At 39.1% G+C, this 13,989-nt stretch overlaps 1 protein-coding gene across 4 annotated transcripts in view; it reads right to left on the reverse strand.

The window, feature by feature from the left end:
* The window catches only part of ebf3b (EBF transcription factor 3b), a 67,719-nt gene extending 61,986 nt beyond the window's left edge, over positions 1-5,733 (reverse strand). For all 4 annotated transcript variants that reach the window (XM_068720839.1, XM_068720820.1, XM_068720829.1 and 1 more), the window contains exons 1-6: positions 5,023-5,733; positions 4,576-4,732; positions 4,215-4,278; positions 3,891-3,946; positions 1,951-2,024; positions 180-248 (exon numbers count right to left, since the gene is read on the reverse strand). In XM_068720839.1, coding sequence (XP_068576940.1) covers positions 180-248; positions 1,951-2,024; positions 3,891-3,946; positions 4,215-4,278; positions 4,576-4,732; positions 5,023-5,153 — 551 coding nt within the window. In that variant the 5' untranslated portion in view covers positions 5,154-5,733. The remainder of the gene's footprint in view (positions 1-179; positions 249-1,950; positions 2,025-3,890; positions 3,947-4,214; positions 4,279-4,575; positions 4,733-5,022) is intronic.
* Between the last annotated feature and the right edge of the window lie 8,256 nt (positions 5,734-13,989).

Genomic DNA, 13,989 nt, shown 5'->3' on the forward strand with positions numbered 1-13,989 from the left:
GATGCAAGTCAGCCCAACTGGGCCGTCTGGCACACCGGGAGGGAACTCATTTGTTCACGAGCTCATCCATGCGCCTGCTCATCCACTCAGTCACTCATCCATTTAGTCACTCAGACACTCACTCATTCACTTACTCGCTCCCCCGTTCACACACAGAGAAGAAGCTGCACATGGCCTACCTGTCAATGATCACAGGGTCTGATGGAGTCTCGTTCCTGTTTCCACAGCTTTTCTTGTCACAGCATCGGCTACGGGAACATAGACAGCGTATTTCAGATCAAGCAATACTTTGCTAAATAAATAAAAATAAATAAATAATGCACACAAAACCACATACATTTATTAAGTGCCTTGGAGTGATTTTGATATTGGGGAGGTAAAAAAAAATTGCCATGAGATTTCCTACACTCAATCTATCCATTCCATTGATGCTGATGGCTGATAAAAATGGTGAAAACAACATGTTGTGTTGTTTGGCTTAGTGTTGGAGGGGAGGGGAGTGGGGATTGGGCCAGGAGGCAGGGGAGTCACTTTTCACAGCTTCAGCTTTTGTTTACCTCTAATTGCCAAGCTGCTATTTCTGAGGGAGATGCAAGGTGCCACCCTCAACCAATATTTCTGCAGGGCATTTATCAATTATGGCCTCAAAAGCACTAATCTATCTTCCACCACATGTTTCAGCCATCTCCCCCCTAAGCCTATAGCTAGCTGCTTTTCACTACTTTGATTGGGACTTGAATCAAAACTGCAAAAATAAACAAATACATCATCCTAGCTTCCACTGGAAATGAAAACATATAAACATAACATATGTGAATAAGATTGATTTATGCCATATGGTGCAGAAAGAAAAACAAAGATTTTGTGCAAAGCTACTGTCAGTCAACCACACATTATTTAAATATGTCTGATTTACATGACTTTCTAGCAGCAGTAATAAAGATGTGTTTTATAGCTAAGGTGCTGGAGTGTATTAGAGCATAAATATAATTCAAAAACTACATGTATGACATCCCTAACAATTAGGATATAATAAGGTAAGATATCAAAAGATAATTCTTATTATAACTGTCTTATTATGTAGATATTGTTATCTGATAATAGGCAGCAGTTAAAGTAGATCTTTATTCAGCAGCAAAATGCACTTCCTCTTGACAAAAAAATATTACCTCTAGAGTACGAGCATATTCAACGTGTCACAAATAAGTGATGGATGCATGTATAAATTGAGCGTGAGTGATGAGTTTATGCATGGAAAAAGACAAATCATTCTCAGCTCTCATGCTGCACTTGCTCTCAACCAGTAACTTGAACAATGCACCGGTGCAACAAAGGAGAGGTTAACCGACAGTATCCGAATTCAATGTTCACAAAGCTCATGCTGAGCTCAACAATAACAACAAAAGGCGTTTTTCCTTTTAGTATCAATGACACCGCTGAATAGCAGCGCAATCTGAGAGGTTGAGATTTATGTGGTTAAATGACGCTAAAAGGCTCGCTGATCATTGTTGACAGGTGGGATCAACCGAGAACTGACTGTTCTAAAAAAGAAGAAAAAAAAACTGATACATGGCATGCAACGCCTATGCATAACTTAAGAGAAAACACATTGTGTCTGGCAGGCTTAAATGATGACATACAATTCTCAGAATACAAATAAATAAACTAAAGATTAAAAAACATAACTTATGTACTGTGAGTACATTCTTTCACTGAATAAGACAGGCAGTTCATTTTCACTGGCATATTCACCACATTGTTGAATAACATCATATCAAAGTTAGAAATGACAGCAGCTCTCTCTTTCTCTCTCTCTCTCTGTGGTTGCTGAAGGACCACAGGACAGTCTGGATTGCTGCATCACATCATGAGTGTCAAAACTTATTGAAGGGGAGGGAATTACTTTTTGCCTGTATCTGCAAAATGGACGGAGCAAAAAATAATGCTTACCTGCACATAATTTCATGGGTAAGAAGAACTCTGCACATTTCTGGATTCTTGTCTTGACCCTCATAAATTATGGCCTTTGAAAGGAAATGAGATGGAAATAAAGTGAAAACACAGTCATCTCTTATTAAACACCTATTAAACCACATAAATTCACAAATAATTAGATAAACATATCTGCCATTTTTGCACTTAATAAAATTAATTAGGGCATGAATACACATGATCTTAGGACAACAGAATATATTAGAAGAGTGCAAAGGTTAAGTAAGAAACATGGTTAAGATCATCACAGCAATATCCCACTGTTTAAATGACATTCATTCATATAAATATCGACCTAAATAAACAATTACAAAATAACTATGACTAATAATAACAATACCAACGACAATATTTCCAGTGGCAATACTATTTTAAAAATCTAATTATAAAAGGGAAAGTAATGATTATGATGATAATAAAAATAAATTGTATTTTTTATTAATCTGGATAATATCCTGTGGCTCAGAGAGACAGACCGAGAAAGAGAGAGAGACAGAGAGATTTTCATAAGGAGAGATCCAATAGAAGTGTCATCAATATGCTTATAATCTGGGGATATTTGGGGGAAAGTGTTAATGGGCAATCTGTTGTTTATTTTGAGCCGCTAACAATGATCTTTCTGTGGATAAAAAGCGGTGTCTGGCGGTACGGTTGAGTAATTTTTGAGCATTGGCTGAAACAGATGGCGTGGAGCTATCAGTTCTGCCGCTCTTCTCTCCCTCCCTCGATCCCTCCCTCCTTCTTCTATTTCTAAGGATAGACACTTCTCTCCCTCGTATACTGAACCGGCACCAAGTGTAAACGCAGGCAAAGCACCACGTTATTGATAAAACACTATAAGAATAAAATAAAATAAAATAATTTAATAATAAACGTGATCATTCTTTTTTTTTTGTCCTTTGATGCCATTCATAATTTTAGTGATGTTTTTTTTTTTTTTTTTTCTGGCACGCGTGAGGCTAATATGAGAGAGTGACTTTGAAAAAGTGACATATCTGAACCAGGTCGCATCACTTTCTCGCTTTTAAAAGCTGTCCCCCTTGACCTGAGTATTTTTCCTTTTTCCTTTTTTATTTGTTCTAGGAACCGGGCGATTATCTATATTGGTTTGATTTATGTCGCTGTTTGCAGCTGTAGAAACAGAAATCCATAAATTGCTTGTTCTGCGTCATTGACTCGGATCATTCGCACAGGAATGTTGTCTGTGACCAATGGCTCAGGCTTCACGGCTCTATTCAGAAGGCTCTACCTAAACCCTCTATTTAATAACAAAACACGAGGCGGAGAGCCGAAATAACCATGTCTGATTTTATTCCCCAAATTATATATAACTTTACAAATCTTTGCGTTGGCTTGGCATGTGCATTAAGACTTAATAATTGCATTATGCGCGTTGGGCTCTGGGTTTAAAGTCACCCCAATGTTTGTGAGGAAGATAAGTGAGATGAACCTCAGCAAAAATATTTATATTTATATTCATAAATATAATACTTGATGCAAATTTAAAAAAAAATGTTTATGGTTAGAGCGTCACCTCTGACTCTTTGCGCAGGAAATGTCAAATCACATCATATGGAGCAGACGTTGTGTTTAAATTTGAATGGGTGCCTACAAAGAAGCCTGACTCTTGCAGAGTTAAATTGACGATATGGTCAAACGTAAACGGTTGAAAATGGAAACTATGTCTTCTTGTTACAGCAGTAATTTCATTTCATTTTGTGCCACAACTTTTTTGTTTGTTTGTTTGCCAAGCAGATTCAAGAAAACAAAACCAAAAAAACCTGTGTGCATCTCAGGGGTGACGATTTGCACGGCGTGTTAAGGTTTTGCACAAGTGAACCGTGGGTGCGAGCAGCGTTTGCACTGTGAGCGAAGAAACAAGTGTAACAGCAGCTTACCTGCTTCGTCATGGAATCGATTAACCGTATGTAAAGATCCTGTTCTGTTCTGACGCCTGGGGAGAGGAAAAGAAGACCACTTGTGAGTTTTGAGGAATTGTGGGCAACACATTTTTTTTAAAGTAAGCCCTCCAAAAAAAGTTTAGTCACATATAATAAAAGATACAAAGACCTCAGACAGTGACTATATTTATAAAATTACCAAACTGCTTCTATTATTATTATTATTATCATTCTTATTACACGTGGTTTTATGCAGACAGACAAACTCATGTGTGATACGTTTGCACGTGTTTGCAAAATATTAAAGAGAGATTGACTCACCATTGCTGTACAATAACTGTAGTTTGTAATGTATCCCATTGTTAGTTTTTTCACTGGTTGGTTCCTGCAGAAGACAACAGTTTGTGAAAATCAACATGAACAGAACAACTGCCTATCACCACCACATGTCGTGTTGGTTTACAATTTTAAAAACAGCTATGTATAGTTTCTGTGCAAAAGAAGAGAAACAGCTTTAGTTCTTAAAACGACTCTCTGTCATCAACATTGAGGTTCTTTTTTTAAAATCAATAATACACGTGACTTCCCCTTAGTAACCCATTGCCATTTCGGAGAACATAATTTCGATACATGTACTGATTATGTACAGGGCTGCACGTATTTTCTAAAATACCCCGCTTACTTTGTCTTTCTCCACAAAGTCCACAAAAGCTGTCCTTTCGATCTCCACGGGCTGACCCTGTCTGTCATACAGCGCCAGGACGAAATGGAAAAAATTGGATTTTCTGAGGTTGGAAGGGGGCTGCTTTTCATAATGTGCCCGTGCCAAGCCGACACCGCTGCGGGGAGAAAACAAGAGACCATCTCGGTTAAGCACCGGACACCGGGGATACTAAGATGATGGAGAAGCTGATGGAAACATTGGAGATGCAGAAGCACGCTTGAGTACGGGGGAGATTTCTTGATTTGTCACAATAATGGGTAATCTGATGTAATGAAAGAAGGGAAAGCCGAAGGGGGGGCATTTATTGGGAGACCGTAATTGATACAGAGTATTCAGGGGATTGAGGGGTCGATATGATGAGGAGGGAATGCGTGAGAAAAATCAGATGCTTTTTGGCATGCGTACCTTTGGGCGGCTGTGTTTGCATCCACCACCCCAGCTGTGTGCATCCAGGAGCGGACCGAGTTCAGTCCACCGAGCGGTTCCTCCTTCATCGTCGTCCCGCCCCGCGGTATAGTTTCCTGAATTCCAAACATTTAGGACAATTTGCGTGAAAAAAGAGCCTCCTGCGAAATTAAGGGAATAAACGTCCAAGCGCGTTATCCTTCAGGGTTGTTTTTTTTTATCACGGGATAAGTAGCGAGAGCCGATTCAGACTTGCGAGGGAAAACCCGGTCCACAGGTCTTGCCTCCCTCTTCAGTCCGTCCGATGTGAACAATTCTCAAAGTGCTGTACTTAGTTAGAGCGGTATCCACAGACTGGAAAAGTGAATTGTTCAATAGACAAGATTTTTTTTTGTGTTGCTATTGTTCCTCTTTGTTTTTTCTTTTTTTCTTTTTTTTGTGCTATTCACAGAAAAATCGATGGCAGTTGTTTGTGTTTGTGGGTGATGCTGCTCTCAAAGTGCCCACATCCCTGAAGCACCGCATCCAAAACCTTCAGGACTTCTTGTTGAATAAAAAACCCACTCCTGAAAAGGTGCTGCTGCTTCTCCACAAGACAAACACAGGCAAAGGCTGATCACCAGTGGAGGTGTTCCTAGTACACAGGAGAGGTGGATAAGGGGCCCTTTCGCGTCGTGCAGGATGGATGGGAACATGCAAAACTAAGCCCTCTTTCCCCGAGGACTGAAATCTTTCCCGGGAGCCAAAACTCTAAACCCACGGGAGAGGCGCTGTCAGAATATGACGCTGAAGGGGCGGGGCTTTGCCCAAATATGGAGCTCTGACGGTTCCTGTCAAGCAGTGGCGCTCCTCTGTACGGGTACAGCCCTATAGTGCAGCAGCCTGCGAACACTCACTCGCTCCACTTTTCCTCTTGCTTAGGCCCTATATGTGGTGAGTTTGATTTTTTTAATGATATGGAAAATTCAACCGTGTGTAACCATCACACATAATGAGAAAAAAAAAATAAAAAAATAACAATATGATAATAACTCGGAATTCAGGATGGCATTGCTTATCATTTTTAGCCGGCCTAATGATTGCAATTTCCGTGATTAGTTTTATTATATTTGATTAAAATCAATAGTATTTGACATATTTATTCGATTAGATGTGTTATTATTTCAAATTGACGTGATGAGATTGCTTGTTCACTAATGTATCGAAAGCATCTCAATAGCTGTGTGAATACAGGCCATAAATCATGTTTCAATAATGACAGATCATGTTTCTTCACACAACTGATATATTTGTGAATTCTTAACTCTACACTGCGGGTTATTTTATGGTAATTAAAATGTAATTAATCCAACGATGATTTCAGAGAATCAGACATGATAATAAATCTATTAATTTACATTAAATTTTCATTGAGCATTTTTAACAAGAGATGATTGACTTTCAATTGTTTTGCTGTGTATCGCAGGGCAGAGGATTTCTTTATTAATGGCGGTAGGCATAAAATATGAACAAAGTTTGAAACCCCGTTTCTTAGCATCCACATTATTGATGTGAAAACAAATCAATCACATGCATGTGCCATTTACAGAAGATAAAGTAAGATCTTCTGACCTCTTTTTATGAGCTAAAAATCAGAGCCAGGGTGTCTCATGACATTAAACAAACTTCAGGAAATCCATGGTTCTGTGTCTTCTTTATTTCATGCACGTCCTGTTCAAATCAGTAATAATCAGAAACATCTTAATCATTTTTAAAGAGCCTACATGTCCGACTCTGTCCGAGAGGGGCAAGCAAGCAGTTCGGTTCATTAGTGGTGAAAAGGAGGAGAGGATGGAGGGAGCGAGGGGAGGGTGCGAGGAAGAGAGATGTGTGCTGTATCCTGAGCAATCTATCTAGCTGGTGCTGAGGGTTAATAGCTGCTGCCAAAGATAAGTGAATTATAAGCTGTTGCTTTCACCTCTACACAATCTATTGCCAAATTGCCCAGTCACAAAATAAGGGTGTGGATTTTTTTTTTACTTTTTTTATTATTGAAGAGAAATCTAAGTTTCAATTTGTGAAAAAAATATCAGGAAAACCTCAAAGGGAGCCCTTTTAAAAAACAATGTATCTCTTTTTCTCTAAGATGAAACAAACCGAGACGCATGTTGTAAATGTTTTGTCTGTTCTACCGAGATTGCAAATATCTTTTTTGTACAGAACTCACTCTGCTTTTTTCGCACAGTTTCAAGTCGCTTATTAGAACTTAACCCCTGATTACACGCACCAAGGCGATTTAAATCTGATTATCAAATTAGGGGACTTTGAGACAAATCCTCTTAGATCTGATACTGTTGACTGGAGAAAGAAAATGGATCTCCACACCCGTCACGTAGGTAACGATGCTGTCCTGAAAGGGAGTTTTAAACCGTATTTGACAACAAATGCAGCTGCCCCGCTATTTCAGAAGATATTAGAGGAAAATGAATGCAAATCTGTGTGCAGGAGCCATCTGGACGTGGAGAGAGGGAGTCAGCTGCTCCACACACTGAGGCGCGGAGCCTGAATCCGTCTCAGCTCATTCTGTGGGATCATCTGCGTGGTGGGCTTACACCGTGGAAAATGCGCTCTCCATCATTAGGTGAAATGTTAGCATCAAAATAAAAGAAAGGTTGATCCCCGATGGTTTTAGCGTTTGCGCGCATGAAAACTTTCACGGGCGTGGAATTAGAGGATCTTAGTCACATTTTCTCATTTCTCACTTAAAAATAAAAAAAGCTGTTTTTTTAACTGCACGCTTGAGGTAAGTGGTGCATGACAAGTAGGGAAACAAGTGCAAACTGTTTGCCTGCTGCATCTTGGCCGCATTGAGCCAGGCTAAATGCTCGTTTAAATGACCGGTTGATGACACGGCAGCCTGTTATCTCATTCTTCTATTCAGTGGCCACAATGAAAGAACCCCTAAAGATTTGGGCCTGACCATCTATATAAAACTAAAGTCCTCGGGACGCGTGGCTCTCAATAAAAATGTACACGGTGACTTCGAAGACCTCCCGTCTCGACGGGACGAGCCTCCGCCGTATTAAGGGTGACGTCTTCTTTTTTTGTGTGAATTTACGGGGCGAGGCCCTCATGATCTCCTTAAATTTGCATGTAAATGGCGACATCAGCCTATACGCGTGCCAGGGGCCAGCGGGCCTCCCAGATGTCAAGGCAAAGTCAATCAGCCGGCCGCTGCCCAGCTGTCCATCGATGCACTTTATTGGGACAACACTTTCATTATGCTCACCTGCATTGTTTCCTACTGAATTTATTGACAAAAAAAAAAAGGGGGAAAGAAAATAAATCTTATTAGCACCCAACAAGCAAGTTTGCTCACGGCTTTATAACAGAGGTTGTTTTAAAGTGATCCTTTTGTGGATTAAATATTAATGAAATACGCCTACATTTACGCATCACTCCAAACTCCATATGGAACAAACAGGCAGTCAGCCCACTTATTGTTTACAGCAACTCAACCAGGCTTTATGTTATTCCATTGTTTAGACATATATAATAATATAATATATATATATATATATATATATATATATATATATATATATATCATGTTTTTTTGTGTATGATTGAACTTAATAGTGATTTATTATTTACTTATTTCATGTATTTATTTAGGCTTAGGTGAATATGGCGTGCCAACGCACAAAAAAAAAAGAATTACTTAAAGTCTATAGCTTTTGTTATCACTTGTAGCTCTGTTTTAAAAGATACACTTTTATACTTGTGCATTGTTTCTCATGAGTGGTGGAAATTAGATAATATTTATTATAATTAGACTTTTTAGCTTAAATAATGAAATGCTTAATACACCATTACAATGACAGCTTCCTTGCAAACTTTGTTTAAAGATGCTATTAACGTTATAGGCCTAATAAATGCACGTGCGAGATTCAATATGACATATTCAAATAACATATTAAAATACACTTTGCAGGATATTTTTAATTATAGGGGCAAAACACAAATGGCCAAGAGTGATAAGATCAATCATGTAGGCTATTCGTGGCAAGTATAGCTGATAGACGGACAGCGCCCCTCGTTGGTTACACTTGAGATCATTGTGTCGATATGAGGCAGCTGCGTTCCTCTGTGACAAGATAGCTAAATCTCAACATAGGTTTATCTAACACCCCTCCCCCTCCCCAGACCCCCCGAGCGGCCAAAAAGTGGTTGTTTATTATGTTCAGGACAAATCATCTCAAATAAAAAAGACAGATTTATTAAAAATATATATATTTTAATAATTCTTTCTATACATATATAAATACATGTATAGAAAGAATTGACCACAAGATAAAATAAATTGATAAAATAAAAAATATTTTAGAGGTAAAAGACTGAGGAGAAGAGAGCGCGTTATTCTATTCCATGCAGTAACATTTATTGTAATTAATTTGTCACAAAAGCCAGATCATTTTTTCAAATATTATGATTATTTTTTTTATTGTTATTGTTAGCTACTGTTATTATTATTAGCAACTACTATTGATAGTTTTAGTTATATCCACGTATGTATCTTTTTGCTGCGTTTAATGTAGGATTGTGTCAAATAAACACAAGCACATTATCTGACACACAGCTTGTGTGACCTCACATTTCGTCACTAACTTCTGTCAGAGTGCTCATGTTAATTGTGTGCAGTGGTGAGTTCTGTCAAGGGCATTGCCCGTGCGCACAATTTGCATTTCCATTCTGCTGTGGAAATGATGAGAGAGTTTCTGCGCGGTTTAGAGCCTCGCGGCGCAGTCTGTGGGCGAATTACATTTAAAGAAGGCGAGAGAAATTAAATAAGAAACCGAGACCACTTCAGGGCTATTAACATCTAAAATATCCCCTGGAAATTTAGACCAAAATACACATGACCAAATATCCAGCATACCTTCGCTCTTATTCAGCCACGTCTTGATTGTGTCCATCACTGCTTTGTATAGGCCTGTCTAAAAATTCCATATTTATAAAAAGTTATCACGCTGCCTCACATTTCTCAGTGGCATTGATGGAAGTGTGGTAAATGTGATTATTCAGCTCTAAATCGGAACACATTAACGTATGATATAGGCACCCTCATACCAAACGTGCTGTGACACTCAGGAAAAGCAAAAATCTGACTTTAAAGGTCGTATAAAAACCTCATCAGTAAGTATGATATGGACACATGTTGCATCGGGCAAAGTGGCCTCCAAAACGGGAGGCATCAGCTTTAACCTTGTTTTTCTTTTCCTTTTTTTTTTTAGAGCGCATGTGCGTGTGCGTGTGCGTGTGCGTGACCACACAGGCAGCAGCGTTTCCCTCAATACTCAAGAGAACTTTAATTTGCCTGCTGACCCATATGATGGAGCTATTGCCAACTTATAGTGATACTGCCCCACCTGCAGGAGTCCAATAACTCTCAAGTCAATCACATCAAAATGTATGTTTTCTACATGTTGCATCAGTGCCTCTAATTTACTCCTACAGGGATTAAGTGATGCAAATTTGATGGTGATTGACAAGGTGCCTTGTATATGAGAAATGCGGTACCGTTCATTATCCCTCTACAACTGAATTTTGATTTTAGTCAGAGATCCTTATTAATATTGAACTGTGTTACTATTAACAGAAATGTTAATTATGATGTCAAGACGGAGAGAGTCAAGGTGAAAGCTGCACAGCAATAGCTAAAAATAATCCATGCCAGCTAGAGTACAGTATGATCCTGCAGAGGAGTGTTACTGGCAAGGGACCTTTTTGCTGCAACAAAGAGGTGGAAAAGAGGAAGTAAATGAATTAGAGTACAAGCCAGTTTTTGTCTTTGTTTCATCCACACTTGTCCTGTCCCTATTTTCCAACCTCTCCCTTTTCCTTGCTATTGGAAGTGCTGCAAATTGTATAATGCTGGTCTTTGTTCTACAGAGTCAAGCCACATGAATAGCCATCCTGAGCACACACAAAAACACACTGACAAACTGATCATCTTAAAAAAGCAACGCCCTGGTGCTCACTTGGCCTACTTTCCACGGCAGCACTGGGACGTGGGAAGAGGAATATAATTCAGGGGAGGATGTTCTTGTACTCTGGGAAACATTCAGTATAGCAAGTGTGATGCACATAAACATAGCCTTTGCATTGTCAACCTTAGACCGCATTTGCCCCAGATAACTAGTCCCCGTGTGCTAGACTATTCTCTTTGACTTTGCAATTGAAATCCTGAGGAGATTATGCCAAAGCTAAAAGAGGCAAACTCCAGGGTGGGATTTCAATTGTCAATTCCTGTTGGATTTTATAGCATTATGACATATAGTACACCATCTGTTACGCTTCCTGCGACTAGGTCTACGTCTGCACAGGATCCTATTGACGTGAACATCATTACAACTAAGACCTATAGTCTTGAATGGACGGCAATATTCAATCACCAATATATTTTTTTTCTACACACTCTTTAACACAGATGACTAAGCGCGGGGGTCTCCAGGTTGCAAAACACAAGGGAATATTAGGAAGGTGCAGGAAAGTAACCACTCCTAACTTCAGCTAAACAGACTTGCTGAAGCGCCAGATAATCTGGGGCTTCTATGTACACCGCCTAACCAAATGTCGACATCTGCGAGGGTGTGCATAAAGAAAAGCTCCTCAGAGAAACGGGGGATAATAATCTTAGTTCCCCTCACCTTCAGTTTGCCCATAGGGGTTTAAAAGGGAGATGAAGAAATCCTATGTAAACATGCCAAGTCAAATCTTCACTTGAAATGTGACATGGAGGCAAAGGCCAACCCTGGTGCATCACTAACGTGGTTCCACACATGAGTTTTTAGTGCCCCTGGATGTAAACAATTGATGTATTCAGTCTGTGGTTTGAGCACTGACTCACTATGCACACTTAGTTTGTTTGAACATCTTTTCATCCACGACTGTACGTTTAGTGCATAGGTGAAGAGCCCAAAGAAGTCAACACAAAGCTTGTACACAATCACAATCTCTGTACTCAATAGCTTCCATGAAAGTGAATTTTTCTCTCCTGAGAAACATACAAAGTTTGAGCATCTGTTCCATCATGTAGTCTTTGTTGAGAAATTAAATATTGAACTGATCTAGTGTACCATGAATGTTTCACTCACATAGTGATTAGACAGACTGGAGAGGCAAGACATTGCAGCACTTTACACTCTACTTTAATATACTGTATTTGCTGTTCCTGCCTTGAAGTGTTTTATACAGCAGATTATATTGTTGTCATAGAAAATGGTTATAATTGTAGCTCCAATTAGGCTTAACATGCATGTGGAATTCTAGTGCATAGTATCACACATGCAAATTTAAATGCATTATGAAAATGTGCGCACAAAGACATTCATCCACTGAACACAATGAGCATTATGAGTGTAGTCCGGCTGATACTGCACATCAATTTAATTGAAAAACAAAAAAAAATTGGTTTTATGATTCAATTATCAACTTGGTGGCATCTGTTCTTACACTTTTATGTTATTGTGCACCATATAGAAGAAATACTGATTTAAATTGGTTTTCTTGTTTGCAGTTAAAATCTGAGGATAAAAGATTTTCTTACTTCCTTTGCTTCAAATCAACAATTTTCTCGAGGGAGAACCCCTAATGATGTTTTTTTTTTTACATTAACATTTCGGATTAGATGAGCAGACCAAGGTAACATGCAAGCAGGAGAAGGAAACGGTATCATCACAGAGATCATAAAATGGTGTCGTGAGTAGTCTTTTGTCCGGGACCATAGGAGAGTTCTGTTGCTAAAGGGAAGGACAAAAGCAGAAGGCGCCACGGGTATAAGGTTCCCCTGAGCAACAATGCTGAAAGTTTCAACTTGCAGCACATGGGTGTAACTTTAACTGGAATACTGTGGATCAAAGACTCACAAACAAAGTGGGTGGAAATGCTGGAGGAGTGTCTGTGCTCAAGTGAAGGACAGGTTCACTAGAGAGAAAGCGGGAGAGAGCATTTATGAAACACAGACCAGGCAATCAAGGCTAATTACTGAGACTGTGTTTTGTGAACTCAAAGGGCAGCATGATTCAATTAAGAAAATTGATGTATATTATGCCTTTTGCTCATTTTGAAAAAATAAGATTACCCTAGTTACAAAAGATGTGGTAAAACAAGCTCATCAGAAATAAATCTAAATCACATTTAAATGATGTCGCTGCTTCACGCACACTTAATTGAGAAGAGGATACACAGTAGATTTTGAATTGCATCTCAAACATTCATTTCACACTCCTGTCTCCGCTTGTCATCCTGTTGAGAGGGAGCTAACTATTCAGTTCTGCTTCTTTAAATAAGAAACACAGCCTTGAAATTTGTGGGGCTTAAGGCAACTCATCAGGTTAGATCAGTGCAATGTGGACGTGTAACCTTTACACTGCAGTTGAACCTGCACATACACGTGTTATGAAAGGTCCCCGTGGCACTCTGCTCTTCTGACATGGATTTGAAGACTTGCCACTTTATTAGCTGCTAAGCCCCCAATACTTGTTCTATATAGTGGAGGCCTATGTTATGAGCTGGGATCTCATTGTCTTGCGTTATTAGAGGAAGAGTCTGCAGCACTCTCTTGTCCCCCCGAGAGAATAGCCTGACTGTTTGAAGGGAAGCTACAAGTGCAATTTAACCCATCGTATTTACAATATGATCTGTTACAAGGACATCATCGCTGCAAGGATTCACATCTAATATATCTCCTCAATGTGATTCTTTTCTGTTTTCATTGATTCAGGAGAGTGTTTTGTTTGATGTTCACTTGAGCCTTTATATAAAAAAAAAACTCTGAATCTGTCAAGTTAGAGTAGTCTTGGAGATAAAATGAAAACTTAAGTGATCTGCACTACTCCCATTCAGTATTTTCATATATATTCCACATGAAACTACGGCAGCCAAAATCAAAACAAATGCTTTGTTCTTAAAGGTCAAAACAGTAAA

The sequence above is a fragment of the Cebidichthys violaceus genome, unplaced genomic scaffold (genome assembly GCF_023349555.1).
Source record: "Cebidichthys violaceus isolate CVI_PGR_0920_01 unplaced genomic scaffold, fCebVio1.0.p SCAF_10, whole genome shotgun sequence".
NCBI lineage: Eukaryota > Metazoa > Chordata > Actinopteri > Perciformes > Stichaeidae > Cebidichthys > Cebidichthys violaceus.